Raw genomic sequence first — 19,998 nt, forward strand, 5'->3', positions numbered from 1 at the left:
TTATTGTCACGTCTGGAATTTGGTTGTTCTGGAAGTGCAATTCTACTTGGTCAGATTTTTGTTCAACCATGTGTCCGGTGCCATTTAAACTAACATGGTTTTAATTTTATTGGTCGACTAGTCTGGGTCCAGAGGACCTTGTTTACGCAATCTATTAGGGGTGACAACCTTCTCAGGAGGTCATTCCCTAGTAAACAAGGGGTGCCCTCTGGAGTCACTACTATGACCTGGTGTTTCACCTTGTGTTGCCCAATTTTGATGTCCAAATCTGCAGTCCCCTCGACAGGAATTTCCTTCCCGTCAAAGTTCTGCAATTGTCCAGGAAGAGAGGTGAGAGGAATACGATAATTCTCCCCCCTTTCTGCATTTAGTTCCTCAAAGGCCCTTTCGGACAGAAGGGTAGCTTGGGATCCAGTGTCCACCAGTGCCAAAATTGTACCCTGCCCCTGTACTTGTACCGGGGCATAGTATCTTCCCTCCTTCTCCTCAAGGGGGCACAGATAATGCACATTTTTGGACAACTGGTGGGCTAACTTTCTGGTTTTGGACATTGCTAGCGAAGAGATTTGGGCAGAATTCTGCAGAGAGCCTTGGGAATCTGAAAGAAAAAGTTGGCAACTGGAGATCAGAGCCATTGTGGGTTCCCCTGGTTCCGGCTCTGGGCCGCCCCACCCTTTTTGGAGGCAGTCATCAGGATGGGTTTGACCCTTGGGATTTTGGTATTGTCGGTTCTGGGATGAGATGATGGGCGGCGGTAGCTCAGTCTCCACATCTCCCCAGTCTGGATTGGAATCCCTTGGGACCCATTTTTCCTTGGGAGGAGTTCCCCCATCTCTGAAGAAGAAGATCCTTTTCCCTGGATCTTCTGAGGATCCCTCTCCCTCAAATTGGAAGACCTGTACCTCCTCCACAAAGTGGGTCTGTTTGGGTCCTTTGTTTCTCCTACCCCCCTCTGCTCCTTGGGAGGCAGGCTTTCAGGGGCAGGAGATTTTGTTTCCGGTTCCTGGTTTTCCAGTGGCTGTTCACAAGTTGGGAAGGAAGCTTCTTCCAAGGCTTTACACCCCCCCTTCCCCTTGTGCCTCCTCCCTGGGAACCGGTGGGTTATCGAGGTGCTGCCCCCGTCATTGTTCTGGAGCACCAGGTCCAGAGTTTGGGGCATTCTGCGGTGGCATGCTCATCTGAGGGTTCTGTTGAGCCCTCAGTATGTGACCCAGATCTCGTGCCATATTTTGGACCTGGCGCTCAAGGTGTGAAACCTGCTCAGGCTGATACGGGGCTCTATTTTCTCCCCTGGGCTGATCCCGGGAAGGGTAGCTATCCCTTCTCTGGTAGTACCCCTGGTTGGGAAGATTTTGGTACCCCTCCACCCTTGGCCTCCCCTCTCCCGGATTAGGTTGTCTGGGCTCAGGGAATTGGGGAAAGAAGGATGGATGATTTTGGGGCTGGAAATTGGGTGGATACCTGGGGAAAAAGTTCTGCCCAGGATTTGGTGAATTTCTGCCCTCCTGTTGGAAGTTAGGAGGGAAGTACCCCGGGTCAGGTGCTTGGCTGGACCCCCCCTTGGTCTGGAGGAGTCCACACATAACCCAGGATTGGTCGGTTTCCCTTGTAGCAGGGACTTACATAGTCCGGGGGGCGGGGGACCCCATTTGTGGGACTACCTCCTCGACTCCCTGTCTGTGACTGGCCCGAGGGCCTTCTGGGCTGTGAATTATTTGGTGCAGGCAGGTTTTTAGGCTCCCCCATCTCCAAATCTAAAACGGGGGCAACCTTTACCTCTGCCACCTTTCGATGGGCTTCTGCACCTCATAGATCCGGGTAGCCTGTTCAATGACCCAGTCTAAAGATCTTTTCTCATGAAAATCTCTCACGAGCTGGGTCATTATGAATTTGGGTAAGGCATGGAAAAACGTATTGATAAATTCTCTGCTCTCCGTGCGCACCATTCTGGTGGTCTGCGCAAAATCACGCTTTAATTCTTGCACAAACTCTTGTGGGGCCTGATCCTCCCCACATTGCAAATTGCAGGCTGCCTTGCAAGCCTCTTGAGGATTTCTGTGCACAGAAAAATGTTTCAAGATGGCCGCCCTGTATGTGGACCACCTTGAATGGTTTTGATCCTCCAGCCCTGCAAAGAAACTGGAGTATTCTGGTGAGAAGGTCCACTTTACATATTGAATACAGCTTTGGCTGTCCTTCAAATGGAAAGTCTCCATCATTTGCTCATAGAGCTCCAAGTGTTCCCAAGCAGAATACTTGGCGTTCTTATGATAAGGCGTGATGACACTCCTTATTGCCTTTATTTGTTTCAATGGGTCCTTAAGCAAGGCCCTTTTTGCCTTATTGGCCTTTTTGGTTCGGGTAACCCTGGTCCATTCATCCTCCGACTCAGAAGCGCTGCTCCCAGAGGTGCCCATCTGATCTTCCAGGTTTTCCCAGATTCTGCGAGCCTGGGAATGGCTGGCAGAATGTGGGGACCTGGTCTCCTGTGTCCTATAATGCTCAGAGGAGTCTTCAGACCCCTCCTTGCTGCCAGGATTTGATGGGTACCCCCCGCCAACTGACCTAACTGGGCAGAGGTTTTCAGGATGCCCTTAATGGGCCTACTCTCCTGGGGTTCCCCACTAAATTGCACTGTGCTTGGGTGCCCATACCCGGATGCCCGCCCGCCCATCCATTCCTGGGAGGTACTGGCCTATGAGCCCCATACTTCTAGCTGGATAGTAATCTGCCATCTCCGTGGCCCTGGGCTCATGTGCGCGAGGGGACATGGGGGTGGCAGAGTGCAGGGACTAGGAGAGATGAAGGCCTCTGGTACCAGGGCTCCTGAGGTTATGCTCAGGCGTTTCCCTTTCCCAGCGCACCTCGTCTCTATCAGCCCCTGCTCCCTGTTGCAATGCAAGAGCCTGCGCTTTCAGTTCCTCAGTTAAGGCCTTACTAGACTATCAGTCTCTCCTGCATCGCTACCTGTTGCTGGAGCCTATCATTGTGCTGACAGAGAGCCTCATTTTCTCTCTGTGCCTCCTGATTGGTCCTGGAGTACTGAGCCAGTCTCTGCTGCAGGAGGGTTACCTCCTGAGCTGTGTCCCTATTGGCCTGCTCTTTTCTTGCCAGAGCATCCTCCACCCTCCTGGTGTGCTCTAACAAGTTCTGGTGTTCTTTTTGGAGGTCACCCAGTCCCTGGAGGGCCAGGTGATTTTCTTCCATTTTCCTTTTTAAGTGGCAGACTTCCTGGCCTAAGGTATCCCTTTCCTGACTAAGAGCCTGCATCTGTGCTGCCAGGTCGTCCCTTTGCCTTTGGAAGGCACCAGCTTTCTGGCGCTCCTGGTCAAACTCTGCCTGGGTATCCAGGTCTTTCAAAATCAGTTTATTGCTCTCTGCCTTCTCCCTATCTAGGTGGCTTTGCAGGGTGACTACCTGCTCGGCACATGCCCTATTGAAATCTAATTGTTGCTCTAGCTTTTTCTGGCTCTGCAGTAGGGAGTCCAAACCTTCTTGGTACTCCTTCTGCAAGGCCAGAAATCTGGTATCCTGGTCCGCCTTTTCCTGTTGCAGCACATCCATATCTTCCTTTATTTTAGTGATGTACTGTCTGCTGTCCTTTTCTGACTCCTGGCTCCTGAGCAGCCTCTGCTCAGAAGAGTCCAGATTAGATTGGGCCTTCTCTAATTCCATCTGTTGCCTATTTGCCAGCACATTTGTCCTGCATGGCTCCGATATATAGATACAAATATGCCGCTATCCTGGCAATCTTATTATGTTCATCTTTGGCTTTAGGGGCCATAAATAGTTCACTCAGGGCCACATGTAGGGGACCCTGATCTCCCCATATATCTGACCCTGTTTCAGTGACCTGTTGCGCGATTGCCTGCAACCAGACCGTTTGGTCCTGATGCGTCCACTCACCTCTCACAAATAGCTTATGTAAGAAGTGCTCTCTGGCTATTTTCATATCTACCAAGGTCGTCATTCTGGAATTTGAGTTCCTTCCTGACTTACAGAAGTTTGTATTTTATTTTGCAAAACAGACCGTTTCCTTAGAGCGTTCCTTTGAGGGATGCTTTCACAGTGTAAAACAGCGTGGTGGTCTAACCGGATATGTGTATCTGGTCAGTTGGCACACTGTCTTAATCTGCACAAGTGGTAAATCTAACCCAGAATATCCCGGCTCCAAGCCCCCACTTTTGTAAGCGATATTCAATCAACACTACAGCTAAGTCAATGCCTAGTCTGGGATGCTGAGGAAACCCCTTATTGGTGTATTTTTATATCCAGCTCAGTACTCTGAATGACAACCCTTGTATAACACCCCCCTCTTAGAATCCCCCTGACCCCACTGGGCCAAGAAGTAGGTTTGTTTTGCAAATTAAAAGGTTTATTTGAAAATGTAAACAATATATATATCACACTTCTATAAATAAATTGATAATGGATATTACACTTGTGAATATGAGCAGTAATCAGCAAGAGGTAACTATGAATAGGAACAGAAGAACAAGGTGGGAAAGAATGCTTTATATGGTTCAAGGAAAAGCAAGCTGGAATAAAATGCAGTACAGAAATAACTTGTTATGATTTTAGCAAAAGGTAATATGATCACTTTTTCTTTTGACAATTCACTCCCCCCCTATGCAATACCAGAAATGGAAGGAGAGCACACAGTCTTCAAGAATCCCAACAAATCACACTTTATACTGCAATACACAGTTCCAGTTCTCCCAGCAAGCTTAGGGAAAACAGGGATGAGTTTTAAACACAGGCAAATTACTTTAATGTGGTTTGCAAGGAAGTGAAAAGGTGCTAAAATTGCTTTTAATTCCCTCTAGAGGTTCAGGGTAAGTGATGGCTACTTTATATTAGTTCAGGCTGACTTTAACAATACTCTATGAATGATTAGCAGATTGCAAACGAATTTTAGCAAAGAGAAGCAAAAAGCTGCTGATTTCTACAGATGAAGAAATCGGGCCAAATCGCAGTAAATTTCACGAGTGGGTGTCTCGCGATTACGGGAAAAGTAAAGGGAGTAGGAAGTCGGTTCTAGGTTCTATGCTTTCAAATGAAAGTTAAATTACGTTCCTAGCACAAACGGTTCCAGAGATACGGACGATTAAATAAAGGTAGTTTTTCGGATTTAAAGTAAACTCAAAATGACAGGTGACAGCTTGCAGCTGCAGAATTGACAGGTGACAGTTGTGCAGCTTTAAAAATGACAGATGACACGATTTCTAGGAGGCAGTTCTACTTAGTTAAAATAATCTAATCCACACTATTTTAACCTAAGAGATTGGTTCTGCACAGTTCTGCTAGGTACTCACAATATAAATTTGAACTAGGCCTTGTCACGGATCTGGTCAACACGTCCGGCTGCGGTTCTGTCTGCTCGGTGGGTCAATCAGGCACCGGTTCTGCTCACAGCGATCTGGGTCAGCTCTGCTCTGCTGGTCTAGCCTCTCTGGATTCTGGATGTACTGCTTTCTGGGTACTGCTACAGGTTCTTGCAAAAATTCTCGGCAAAAATTCAAACAGCTCGCCCAGCTGTTGAATAGTTTGGTTAGTTTTGAGGCCTGCTGAAGAGGATTCAGCTGGTGGATTCAGGCTTCTCTGCTACAAATTCTGGAGTTAATTTCTGCTACAGGTTCTGGAGATTGATGGATTTGAAGTCTGGATCTCTGGATGTGAAGTCGTCGGTCAGCATGCTCCGCAGCAAATGGAATTGAATCCCCCTACCTGTCCCAGCAGTCTCTTTTTATGTGTTTTGAAAATGGGTGTGTGCCTGGGCCTAGCTAAGCCTGCCCCTCTCTACTTGTCATTGGCCAAATTCTCCCCTCTCCCATGATTGGGGGAAGGAAATGGATTGTCATCATGATGAGGTCTGTTTATGGGTCAGAGGATCCTCCCCTGGTCAGTTTGCCCACAAATCTATATTTGATTCAAATACATCTTTCCCAGATACACAATTTGTTGAAATTACACGTTCACATTATATATTCCTTATGGTCCATGCTTGTCCGCCTCTGATCTTCCTGGGGGCTTGCATTCAAAAATGACAACATTTTGCGCTTTTAACTGGTTTTGCAATATCGGACATTTACCCCATGTGCGCAAGGAGTATGGACATTAATTGATGAAGTGTCAGATTTTTAACATGCAGACATTTGGAGTAAGACCCTATTTTCTGCTAGAAACCCCCCAGAATACACCACAGGGTCCTAACGCCTCTTAAAATGTGCACCGAAAAATCACAAGAATAATGGTATTACTTATATAATTCTGACAAGTCTGTACTATGAATTATCCATCTTTTTTTAAATTATGCCCTGGTCAAAAAGGGGTGTGGCTTCCCACATCACATGGTGGAATAACTGGTTTATCCACTTCCCCCAAGCCAGCTTGTTCACAGAGGCACAGCTGCCCCCCAGTTTCTCCCAAGAGGAAGCTATTTTACGACGCCCCCAATATAACATTTGCCCGAGTCAAGGAAGTTGCATTGCTCGGTCCCTTCCAGTTCCCAGGTGCTCTTCCCCTAATCTAATCAGAGAGGTGTCAACTCCTTTTGGTAAGGGGCAGCAGGATGCAGCTAGGCCTGGGAAGAGTGGCTGTTGATCCACTTTCAACTCCTGTCGGGGGTAGTCGTCAGGCAGAATTCAGTTTCATTAAGCCAGGTTTCAGCTAAATGTCACTTTTTCCTCCCAGTTTTCTACATTCAAATCAAACTGACAATTTTTACCTATACATTAAATAATTACTTCCTTCAAGTCATTTCAGAATATAGTTTTACATTGTATCCACCTCTTAGCAAGTCTTTCCTTGGTCTGGTTTTGTTTCATTTGTTCAGTTTTACACAAAAGTCTGGTGGTTTTAAAACGCCGGCTTTCTGATAGTGGTGAGTACTGGTAATGCAACCATTTTTGGGATTAAGAAAATAAATTCCCCACAGTTCTGAGTTGCTTTTTGGCAATCAGCATTGCCATTCCCAATGGTTTCAGGCTACTGTGTGTGTAGCCCAATGGTGGTTTTAGGCAATGCCCTCCTGTGCCCACAACATAGGCAAAAATGGGTGGCAGCCTATTCTTCATGTTTTCCCTGTGCACTCTCTGGGGAGTTCTGGCCATCATGATGTTTTCCATGCAGGTACTGCACAGTTTTATGGCAGGGCTTGGATGCATGGGTAAAAACATCCCACAGGGCTCAGTGCTTGGGAGCACAGGGTGGGTGATGTGAGGTCATCCTCCCACTCACTCACCAGGTCGAGTATTATGTGTGGTGGAAAACTGTACATCCCATACACCTGGTCATCAGGCATCCCAAAAAGGCTGGTCCTGGGTGTAAAAATTCGGGGCCTGGCTATCCTCCTCCTGCGGTGTCCCACGACCACTGCTGAGAGCAACGGTATATTCATCGTAGCGTCTGAGCTTGTTTGTTGTTTGCGTGCACTTTTATGCTGCGCGAGGCCGCGTACGCCTGCTTCCTGCTGGCGTACGTGTTTCCGGATTAGCGCGTCTTTTTTGGCGCACGCGTTTCCCCTGTTCGATTACATGAATACGCGTTGTAGGCGCGCGTGTGGGCGTTGCGAGCATTTACCCCCTGAACTTCACCCGTAACGCCCACATTTGAACGCGTTGTTCCCCATTCTGCGTGTTACGCCCCGGGTTCCGCCCACTTTTGTTGTGTGCGCTGTGCTATGTGCGCTTTCGCTGTGCGCGTAGCACACGCCGTTTGATGACGTGTACGCCCACGTGCACCACCCATGATTTTAGCGCACATCCTAGGATTTACATGCGCACAGACTTCCATGAATCAATGTGCGCGGCTTTGGCACGCTTGCGCTGCGATATTCACGCTTGCGCTGCGATTTTCCGCGCACATTAATTCCATGAATCGGCCTGTAAACACTGGAGGTTGGCTGTACACCAGCATTGCCGAAAGATGGGTTCCGGCAAAATCTTGAGTGGAGTGAGCTTTTGCAACAGACTACAGATGACCAGATAGTGGTCAGTCCAGACCATGGGTTCAGTAGAATGAAAAGAAACCAGGGCTTTGTTGGCGAGCACCACATCAAGAGTGTTGCCTGATTTATGAGTGGGTACTAGCACCAGTTGAGGCAGGTCTAAGTCAAGCAGACTATCGTAAAAAAGATCAAGGGCTGCAGTCCTGGGAGAGTTAAATTTAAGATTCAGGTCACCGAGAATGATAAGAATTGTGTATTGTGCCTGAAGACCAGCAATAAGATCAGCGAGAGGTTCCAGTAGGCTGCCATAACTACCAGGAGGGCGGTAAATTACCAAAATATGGCAAACCAAAGCGGAAGAAATAACACAGCACAGTAATAAGGACTCAATGTTAAGGCTGTGTGGGCAGTCTAGTTGAGAACATTGAAAGTAGCTTTAAAAATAATAGCAACCCCCTCCACCTTGGTGAGGGACGGGGCGGTCGCAATGAATAATATTATAGCCCTCTGGAATAGTCGGAGTCAGGACAAGGGCCGAGTGGGCCTGGAGCCATGTCTCAGTAAGGACTAATAGAGCAGGGCAATGATCAGTATAAGGGAAGTTACTTCTTTGGCATGCGCCGTAAGAGAGCGGGCGTTCAAAAGTAGTAGAGGCAGAGACAATGAGCTGGGTAATACCTCCACCTGCTGAGCACTATCAGAAGAGGGGAGAGGCATCTGGGCCGCCACCCAGTCCCAAGGAAAGCGAGTCAGTGGTGGGGCAAGCAGCAGCAAGTTAGATCTAGTGTGGCAGTGCCTGCCTTTATTGCCAGCCATTGCACGGACGGGCACAGACGGGCTTTCCCTACGCCAGCCTTTGGCGTGCTGACGGCGTGTCCACTGTGCAGGCGGAGAGTGGCACATAAAAGCTACTGCCGGTCTCAGAGAGAGGCGGAGACCCGCCTAATGTGAAACTGAAAGAGGACTAGCCTCTACCCTGTTTCTACCCTTCAGTACAATAGTAATCAAAGGGGCAGTAACAGAATGCTACGAACCGCAATGCGGTGCGCGGAGGTTAAACGTTGCAACAACACTGAATAATTAAAAACCAATGGGGAGTATCTTATTAAAACAAGCAATCAGATTAAGACACAGTCAAAACAACAAGTGGCTTTATAGTGGCATCCTCTAAGTAGCAGCCGCTCCTCACCTCTATAAATATACACAAATTAAGATTTGTCTGCATAATCAACATGCCAGGGCACTTTACCAAGAAATACCTCGTTCCAGTATTGGCATTTTGAAAGTGACCCCTTTTAACATTAGATCCTAAAAAGCTGAAAACAGAGTATGGTTAGTATCCGTTAATGCCTAGGAATAAAACTTTATGATAAAAATAGCACTATGCATAAGAAAAAGTTACTTTCGGAATCCTAGTTCCTCATCATTAATATGAATTATGGGAAAAATAAATCCTTTTCTCCCATGACTGTAAAATACGTACTGAAGGCCAACTACCACTCAACTCCTTAATTAGCAGTAGTCTCCGGTGTGCAAACAGGAGGCTGCATAAATAAAACACATTTATTGTTTTTCCTTTTAGTCACACACTATATAAAGTTGCAAAACTCTATTCTATCTGTTATTCTCTTTATTTTGTGTTTAAATGCAAGATACATTTTAGGATAAAGGAGTCTTAAAATGCTGTTCATTAGAAAGCGATATTTCAGTTTGTATTAAAATGTACTTGGTTTCTATTTTAAGAAATTCATAACTAGGATGGTCCATATACATTAACAACTTTGCATATCTATTCTTCTATGGTGGCGGCTTGTGTACCATGTATAATTGGCAAATTATGGTCACCAAAACTGGCACACAATCAATGGAAAATGTCAACAATTCTAGGTTTAGTGGCCAATAATACCAAAAGAAGTAATGGTCCTGGATTTGGGTCTAAATTCTTCTTGGCAAAAGGCATGCAGGTCAGACAATTACAAATAAATATGACTACAATGATAATTAAAGAATCCATATGACTAAAATGAGAATTATAGACAAACAATCGTTAAGAATAGCACTCGAATTTGATGCATTAAAACGTTGCTTAAATTAACTGCCAACAAGATGCATGGCTTTCTAGGAAACAAGGGAAACCAGAAATACAATTGTAACATTGTAATGCAAAGTTCACCTCACAGAGCACGGCTGAAATATTTAAGTCTCATAGCAGGTCCTTGTACCCAACAATTAAGACTTTGCGTTACATGAATCCGATTCATAATCATTCAAAGGAAATATAAAACCAACTAACAAACTGACCTGGCATACCTAACACCAAATGTTTATAAAACTGAGGCTTGATCAAATAGAAGAAAACATCACTGCAAAGTGAAATTAAAGCCACTTGGCCATCTGTTGCATTATGTGCTCAGAGCACAAGACCAAAACACTTGACCATTTTCTAATACTCTATCTTTTATACATTCCAGAACATGCACATTACCCCCATTCAATACTTATAATGGAGTGTAATGTCCAAGTAATAAAGGCTAGGATCTGGCAAAAAAACCAGGCTGGATTTCCAACATTATACAATGATAAGAACATATTTGAAATCAATATCATTGAAGTGTAAGTTTATGATGGGCTCCGAGTAGGGCCATGCTTACGTTTACGCCCATCATGTGAAGTTTGGTAAATTTTAGGAGACATTATCATAACCCAATATGGTATGGTGCTACTTCCATATAATAGTTTAATGTTTTTTTTATGTGGATGTGCCCCTTTTATTCTAAAATAAATCGTTTCATAGTATTTTTTAAAGAAGTGAATTGAACTATTTGATTAACTAATTTACTATCACTTATTGGACCTACTTTATATGAAAAAGGTGTCTGTCAAGTTCGTGTAAAATAAATTAGAAACAGACCTCAAGAGTAATAGTGAAAATCTAGTCTTGTTTCTCTTGGCGAGTTAGTTCTACAAGCATAGATCTGTGCCAGTATTGCCAAATTATGCATAGGGAGCGCATAACACCCAGACTGCAGCACCACTTAGCCATTCCCCTTCCCCCTCCCTCCCCCATGGGAGTAGAACTGCCAGAGATGGCTGTCAGGGACCAAGCTTTCACAAAAAATGTGAACGACGGATTGCCAAAATCAAACATTTACTTTCAGGTTTGAGACTATAGCAAGTATTTCAAATATCATTTGTGATGCATTTACCTTCCATTTGGCTGGGAGCCATAACAGCACAAGAGCAGCAAGACAGCCAAGAGCATAAGGGATGCACCAGGCCAATGGAAACAGGAGGAGCGGTTACCATGGTACAGAAAGCTCCGTCTTCTCCATACCTCCTGAAATGAAAGCAGAGAGCGTTAGCGGGAATGAAGTGGAGGATTTGCTATATCCTAGCTAAGAGACAGTGCCTCTGAGAATCTGGCAGCCTTGGCAAAAGCTCAGATAGTTGCCCTACACCGTCAAACATCTAAGTGACAAACTGAAGGTGACCCACTGACCTATTTACGTACACAATGAGCAGTGACAAAGGAGAGATATTCTGGTTTTGCAAACAGTACACGGACTGTGCTTGTTCCACTGTTAACCACTAAAACGGGTTCACTTATCTGAATGTAACTCGGATACAAAGGAGGCAAAGGTTTAACATGTACTAGATTGTCCAACCATACCACCAAAGAGCAACATGAATGCCGTAATCTCTCTCTCTCTCTCTCTCTCTCCCACCCCCTCCCATTAAGAGAACAATCGCCATTTTCGACGTATTTTCAGTTATTTTCAGTTATTCATTGGTCATATTGTTCCAGTGGGAGACTGGGAAACGTACAACCAGGCTGCATGTTACCGTTCAAGAATTTACTAGAATGGACTACACTAGCAGAATTTTAAAAAGTCACAATGGATGCTTTGCATCACAGCTTTTGATTTTCGCTGTAGAACGTTAAGAAGGGTGTACACTCATCAAAGCAGGCTCATAGCTGGTGCAATTATGTCTTCAACCTTCGACGATGGAGCGGGTGACGGGAGCATTGCCCTAATGCAGGTCTCTGCACCTATGCTGTGAGACTAAGAAGAGGACCGGACGCCAGCACGCAAGCCTGCTTTAAGTAGCCCCCACCACCTCCACATAACCTATTGCTTGCCATGTGGCCACCTTGAGCACCAGACTAAGGGCTCCATCACAGCCTTGGTGGTAACCCGGTGGCAATTGCGCCGGGATACTGCCAACGTACATAGCAATTTGCACCAGATCCAGAGTAGTGCTAAGGCTTTAAATGCCAATTTTTATATTTTAAGAGTACATTAAGACTCTATGGGGATTTTCTATGGGCAATAGCACCGGAAAAGGGCAGAAAGTGGACATTTTTACATCCAGCAAAAAGCTGCAGGTAAAACTCCAACTTTCCGTCAAGCTCATGATTGGGCCAAAAGTTAAATGAGGCGGTAATAAGCCTCTGTAATGATGTAACAGTCTTATTTATTGTACTGGGCCGCTATCTTGTAACCCTTAAGCAAGCCTGCATACATATCCTTCCCAGGGCCTCTATGCCCATGGGTTGCAGCGTGCTATATAAATACTGAAATAAAAATAAAAAATAAATAGTGTTGCCGCCCTTTTTAAGGGCTAACGCTAAACTCCTGATGTGGCCCCAGGAGGAGCCAAAAAAAGTGGAGAGCAGCTTTGATCATCCAGGTGTGGAGCCTTCATACTGCAACACAGAGGAAGGGCGGCACTTCCGCAAGACTTCAAAATGCTCAATGGGCCTTTTGAAGCCTTGGGAGCAACACAGAACAAACCAACAGCTGATGCTAATCCCAAATAACAGAGTATAAAAGCCTGCGCATCAGAGAGACAAGAGGGAAAAAGATGAGAAGGATGGATCTGTGCAGCCATAGCCCTAAGGGCACATTGAAAGCTGCAGAGCAAGCGGGGCACTGTAACGTTGAAACTTGAGTGCTACAACCTTGAGATCGATAGGAAAGCTAGCAGCATTCACTGAGGATCACTGAGATAAAAGTGGCTTACATGGCATTATTCCTTTTCATAGATCCTTGTACGTTATGATCATATCACAGACATCGGAGAGTGTTAGATACCTGGGGATAGAGATAGCGCGGACCCTCCCATTGACCAAGGCCCTCAACTATGAAAGCTATAGAGAGAAACTAAAGATCAAACTTGACAAATGGAAACACTTTCCCATTTAATTAGCCAGCCGCTTGGCATTGGTAAAGATGATAATTCTGCCCAAACTGTCACAAAATAACAATGTGGCCAGGTAAGCCACTCTTTGGCAAACTAACAGGGATGTGTTCCTCGTTTGTAGGGAAGGTACAGGTGAGAGCGAAGTGGCATCGGCTGGCACAACCATACGAGCATGGCAGCCTGGTGGCTCCAGACTTTGAATTGTACTACCTGACACTACACCCCACCCTACCACCCTAGACAAGCTACTAGCGGCCCGCTGGAGGGAAGCTGGCGTGCTAAGACTGTGGGACCCGTTTGTCTCAGGTAATTTCATTACATGAGAGATCATTAAGAGGCAAGTCGGGGACACAACACTGCAATGGCACCAGTATCACTGTGTTCCCACGGCGGTCACCTCTATTTGGCCAACGCTTCCCCTGGAGCCGGGTCCACAGCCGTGTCTCACATATATTTTGTCGGTCGGGAAGACATCCATATCAGTCGTGTATAAACTAGATCAAACGGCCCCGGGACCACGAGAGAGGATATTAGAAGTAAATGGGAAAGGGATGTAGGGATGGTCTTTTCCGATACACAGTGGGTAAATACCAAAGACTCACAAAACAAGTGTCACTAAACTCCAGACACAGACTGATAGAATTTACAATTCTCAACAGAACACATTACACAGGCAAGTCTTACTTAACAGTACCCAACTGCACCACGAAACTGCCCTAAATGCGGGGACACAGACCCCCGTTTGGAGCACATGCTGTGGAGTTATCCAGCATCAATCGGTTACTGGAAGGCAGCGTGCCACAGGCTCGACAAAATAACAGGGCAGCCACTATCCCTGACGGCATCGGACTGTGTATTAGGCTACGTTGGGAAGATGAATGTGTTAAAGCGTACATTTGTCAACTTGGAGCTCATACTAGCCAAATGGGCTTTTCTCACACGTGGATACGGAAAGAACCACCATCATTGTCCGACTGGTTGCATGATGTTGTTTGGGCAAGTGACACGGGAGAACTATATATCTCACGTCAGGTGCCGAGGGAGCCGCCCGAGAGATGTCTGGGGTGATTTCCAGCAATATTTGTCATTGATGAAGGATGGGCGCAGTTGAGCACTGTTGCATGCACAGATTATTTGTAACTCATATGAATGTAATCCATGTACAACCACATGTGAGAACAAAAAATGGATAAGACCATAACCAAGTGTGCAAAAATAAAGTTTTAAAAAAGAAAATGTTAATATCACAGAAACGTGACATCTTTATTGTTTTATAGGCCACCTCAATATACCAAAGACAGTGAATTAGAAAATAAATAACTTCAGAACAATAAGTCTGTTGTCACATGTTGCTGCCACACTACTTTTCTACTAAATATTTTGAATGTAGAATTCTTTCCACATACTGCTGTTTCGAAATGGGTGCGGTATTGAGGTGGTGGAGGATTTTGGGCGTATGGAAGTGGACCATGAAATTGGGATTGGTGGTGTCAGTACTTCATTTATGGCACAACTGAAAGACATTGGTCATGGCCAAGGACAATGGAGGTACAATGAATCCTTCAAACATAAGAAGACAGTCTATCCACAAAATAGGAGATCTACTGTCAAACAACTTTTAAATTCTCTTAAGCGAATGTCCCTTTTTTCTATGTGGAAACGTTTCTGACTTTTAATGTGCCTATAAGTACATCAATTACCCATGAACTCTGAGTAAACACTAGTCTACGTACCAGAGCTGGACCTTCTAAGACACTGAAGTGAAGGATTTTTGAAAGGTTAATGGTTAGTAAAGATCCTTCCCATTGTCAAAGAGATAGATGCTCCATTACAATGTTGTTACAATTTTGAATAAATGATTTGTCAAGGTTGGGCTAAATGAAACTTAGGGGGTCCCTACATCTCTCTCCATCTCCACGTGGGTTCCTTCCACTATAAACCAGGCGTCCTTGTTGAAGAGACAGTGGCACTAGCAGACAGATGCAAAGCACACTCAGGTGGGAGCAGGGGTTCCGACAGGGCCCCCACCTCAACACCATCTACACACCTCTGGGGCAGGACTGGCTCTGTCAAACGATCCCAGGACAGGGACAACAGCTGGAGGCATCCTCAGATGTCCTAAGCTAAAGAATTGGTGGGGTGATGGAGTCCCATGACTCCTCTGGACACCAGCTGCGACTCGGAGACGAGGCTAAGAAAACATACACAGCTACCATCAAGGTATTCAACAATGCCCTTAAAATCCTCGATGATGGCCATCCTTGTCTCCTCGCTCTCCTTGACCTCTCAGCAGCATTTGACACTAGACCACCAGACACTCACTGACAATCTACATCGCCACATGGGGATCAGCGAGATCGTCCTCATCTGGTTCCAATCCTACTTTGCAAATCGCTGATAGTTAGTACAAATGGATTCTTCCAGATCACCAACTCTACCCATCACCTGTAGTGTCCTGCAAGGATCCATCCTGTACCCTGTGATGATCTATTTTTACATGGAATCACTAGGAATCCTCCTCGCTCCAAACAACATTTACATTCATCAATACGCAGATCTACTCAAGATGTACCCCATCGAAGACATCCACAGGCTCAAGGTCTGCCTCACGCACATCCATACCTGGATGTCCTGTGCTTACCTAAAGCTCAACCCCCCCAACCCCCAAGACTGAATTCCTACTGATGACCAACAACATCGAACACCCTGACATCCAGACCTGGCTCTCTGCTATGAATGTTAAGGCTAATGTTAAAGAATATTTTTACTATGCACTATCACCACCGTAGTTGTCCCCTGGCACTATGGCGGCTCTGAAAAATGGAGAGGGGAGGTTGAGTTAGTGGGAATGAGCTGAAAAAGTGCAAGAAAGCAGTGATGTGCTTTTGGCAGCCTCAGCCCGGTGGGTCCGTTGGCTGGGCTTGGGGTGTTTTACAGTCGGTAGTCGTGTTCTGTTGTGCAAGTCTATGTGCAGTTTGTTTTGTTGTTGCAGTGTGGTGAAGTTTGTGTGATTTGCTGCGTTTAAGGCTTGTGGTTGTGTTTGGTTAGAGTTTGAGAGGTGTATGCAGACGGATGAAATTGTTAGTGGATTGGATAGTTGGCAACATTCACTATTACATCAAAGCGTGGCACATGCTAACATTCACAACTCTATCCAGATGTGACATATGCCAACATTCACAAATTCTATCTAGATGCGACACAAGCTAACATCCGCAATTCTATCTAGATGCGACGCAAGCCTACAAATACGATTCCATCCAGATGTCACGTATGCTAAGGTTAGGACTTTCAGCCAAGTGTGGCACATACTAACATTCACAAATTCTATCTAGATGCGACACAAGCTAACATCCGCAATTCTATCTAGATGTGACGCAAGCCTACAAACACGATTCCATCCAGATGTGACGTATGCTAAGGTTAGGTCTTTCAGCCAAGTGTGGCACATGTTAACATTCACAATTCTATCTAGATGTGACGCAAGCTAACATTCACAATTCTATCTAGATGTGACGTCTGCTAAGGTTCAGATTTCCATCTGAGTGTGGCACATGCTAACATTCACAATTCTATATAGCTGTGACGCATGCTAAGGTTAAGATTTTCAGCTGAGTGTGGCACATGATAACATTCACAATTCTATCTAGATGTGACGCAAGCTAACATTCATAATTCTATCTAGATGTGACGCAAGCCAACATTCATAATTCTATCTAGATGCGACGCAAGCTAGGGTTGAGAATTTCATCTAAGTGTGCACATGTTAACTTCGACTAGTATGTTAGTGCGTTGTGCAATGCAACATTTATAGTCGATCCAAGAATGGATTTAGGCTGATGGTCACAAATCTCTCTAAGTATGCATGTTGTAATTCTATGGCAGTCTACGTTATGGTAAGGTAGAATGGCGAGGGCTTTCTGGAGAAGAGTAATTGCTCTACCCCCCACCCATGCCACACTCACAGTTTTGTTGGGGTCTATTGGCTGCTGGCTTCCTTGGCTTCCCCTGCAGACACCTGCTGACACTTCTTCGAGCCGCTTATATTGGAGCCGTTCTTTGCCTTGGGGCCCTTGGACAAAGGGGCTGCCGGGCAGAGGGCTGCCCTGGGAGGAACCTCTAAGTCCAGGGAATCAGCCAATCACAGGTGTGGGAGGTTTGGGAGGCAGGCTGAGGGGCGGGGAGGACCACGACAGTTGGCTGGGGCTGCTAGCTGCTAGGCAGCACACAGGGCCTGGGAGCTATGAAAGGAAGGCCCAAGATTTTAGAGGGGCTAGGGGACTCCAGCGGACTCATCTGCTGACAGGGGGACGTGGATGTGAATGGCGAGATCCCTCGGTGCAGCGAGCATACTCCCCATGGCCTGGATGTAACCTTGAGGGATTCACACCCCAGCTGGCCACTTGTGCCAAGTCCCTTGGGTTCAACATCAACAGACCCCTCACCTTCAAACAGCACATAGCAAGGATGACACAAACCGCCTGGTACCAACTTTCTATCCTGTAAAAAACAAAGCCCTTCATCCCAGAAAACAACTTCAGACCCGCTGTCCAAGTCTTCGTCCTCTCCCACCTGGATGGTGGCAATGCTCTTCTGGAAGGCCTTCCGACGACTACCCGTGGGGGGAGGGGAAGTCCAGGGACTGTGGTGGGAGCAGGAGGGGTGGGAGCAGGGTCTGCGGTGGGGTGGGGAGAAGCCAGGGACTGCGCTAGGAGTAAGATGAGGGAGTCCAGAGACTGATGGGAGCAGGTGGAGGAGCCCAGGGACTATTCTAGGAGCAGGGTGCAGCGACAGCGCACAATAGTTCATATCCATTTGTACTTACTGTCCATTTTCCATTTTGGGGGGGGGGGGGGCGAAATCAGGCCTGCCCACATTCTGCTCAGTTGGTGGCCAGGCCAAAAATATTTGAAGACCACTTCCTTGGCTTGACTCAGACACATTCACTAATACCGCCTGACAACACACACAGAGCCTAGCAGCGCAGCGTGGAGCCACGTGACCAGTAAACTACTTCTGCCCGACTTCAAAATAGCAAACAAGGATTTTAAGCCAACAGCGTCAGGAGAGGAATTATAGGGAATGTGGTAAGCCAAAATGAGGACTCAGACTCTGGGACATAATGTTCACAGATCTTTCTTTTCTTACAGTTAGTCTGACCTCATGGCCAGCTTCAAAGAAAATAAACTAAAATAATGAAAACTAACTGTAAGGGGTATGTTCCCTATATTAAAATTCAAAAGAAGGAAAGTCCCTAGCCCAAGTACTATACTAGCCTGCTATTTTCATAGAAAAACGAACACATGCAGGTCTAAAGGGTTTCACAACTAAAAGATGGTTGACTGCTTCTGAACCAGGTTTTTTTCTCACTCTGGTTCAACTGGATAGAACTGTCTTTAGATGCCGGTATAATGGCCAAGTGTTCCAAACATAGTTGCAAACAATGTCTTTCATGCTTGTTTCTATCTTTTGCCTTCCCAGCTCTGCTGGTATCACTTGTTTAGCCCACTCCAGGGTTTTCCTTTTCAACTCTAGGATGTCACATCCTCTTTCGATCTTGTATCTTCTTTGTCCCTGCTCCAGGGTGTCTTCCCTCTCTTCCCTCTCTCCTGTGGTCTCTTGACTCTCGTTCTCCTCTCTTGAGGTATCTTCACTCTTCGTACTGGGCTCACCTCTTCTTGCCTCCTTCTCCTCCAGGAGTAGTCAGTCTGCTCCCAGTCCTTTCTTTACTGGGCAACTTTAAGTTGCCTAGCCCCTTCCATGAGACAGCATGGGCTGCCTTTCTTCCACTCCTCTGAATGATCACAAGGTGACTGACCTCCTAAACACTCTGACTGACTTTGGTCTCACTCAACACATCAAAGGTCGGACGCTCGATTGGGTCGCTGACCTTTGATGCAAGCTTAATCTGATCTCTGTGAGCCCTTGCCTGTGGTCAGACCATTACAATATAACCTTCACTATCAATTCCAGCCCTCAAATTTGCAAACCCAGTCTAGCCCCTGCCATTCAAACCCGCAATCAGAAGGATATCTCGACCGAGAAACTACTTCCCATTATCCTCCCTCTACTAAACACCTCTCTGACCAATAGCTCAGACCCTACAGTCCTAGTGAATATTTACCAGGCCGTGCTTAAAGCCCTCGATACTATTGCACGGCTCAAACTGCGTAAACAGAAACCCTGTTCTCATTTGAGCTCCTGGTTCACCCCCCATCTCAGAGACTTATGCAAAGAAAAAAAGAAAAGCAGAGTTCCTCTGGAAAAATATACCTTCCTCTGTCAACAAAAACAACCTAACCATGGCTACCACTACCTACAAAGCTGCTATTCTTGCAGCCAAAAAAGATGTCTACAACAAACGCATTACACAGGCTCAATCAAACACGAAGGAACTCTTTATGATCCTCAAGGAACTAGAGTCACCTGTTGCCCCCTTGGTGACTTGCTCCCCTGACGCTGCCTGGTGCTCGAATATTCAAAAGGCACTGTAAGGTAAAATTGACTTATTGCAAGCAAAAATTAATGCTAAAAAGAACATCCTAACCGAGCTCACCCTGAGCTCACCTCTGCCTGACCTAGTCCCCACACGCCCCATAAAACCTTTCAGCTTCTCACCGCTATCCATTGAGGAAGTGGAAAATATTATCAAAAAGCTTAAACCCTCAAACTGTCAAGGCGACTCCTGTCCGGCACCTGTCATCAAGGAAGCTGCGCATGAACTTGCACCATTTATCACCACTTTCATAAATGCCTCTTTTAGATCGGGCATCGTCCCAGATAACCTCAAGGATGCTTGGGTTATCCCATTAATCAAAAAACCTTCCCTCGACCCAAGCAACCCC

The 19,998-nt window shown here is 46.0% G+C and overlaps 1 protein-coding gene across 5 annotated transcripts in view; it reads right to left on the reverse strand.

Annotated features, from left to right (window-relative positions):
* The window catches only part of TMEM94 (transmembrane protein 94), a 2,019,771-nt gene that overhangs the window by 1,776,506 nt on the left and 223,267 nt on the right, over window positions 1–19,998 (reverse strand). For all 5 annotated transcript variants that reach the window (XM_069654803.1, XM_069654805.1, XM_069654804.1 and 2 more), the window contains exon 4: window positions 11,155–11,285. In XM_069654803.1, coding sequence (XP_069510904.1) covers window positions 11,155–11,285 — 131 coding nt within the window. The remainder of the gene's footprint in view (window positions 1–11,154; window positions 11,286–19,998) is intronic.

Source organism: Ambystoma mexicanum, chromosome 3q (genome assembly GCF_040938575.1).
Source record: "Ambystoma mexicanum isolate Mex_15411 chromosome 3q, UKY_AmexF1_1, whole genome shotgun sequence".
Taxonomy (NCBI): domain Eukaryota; kingdom Metazoa; phylum Chordata; class Amphibia; order Caudata; family Ambystomatidae; genus Ambystoma; species Ambystoma mexicanum.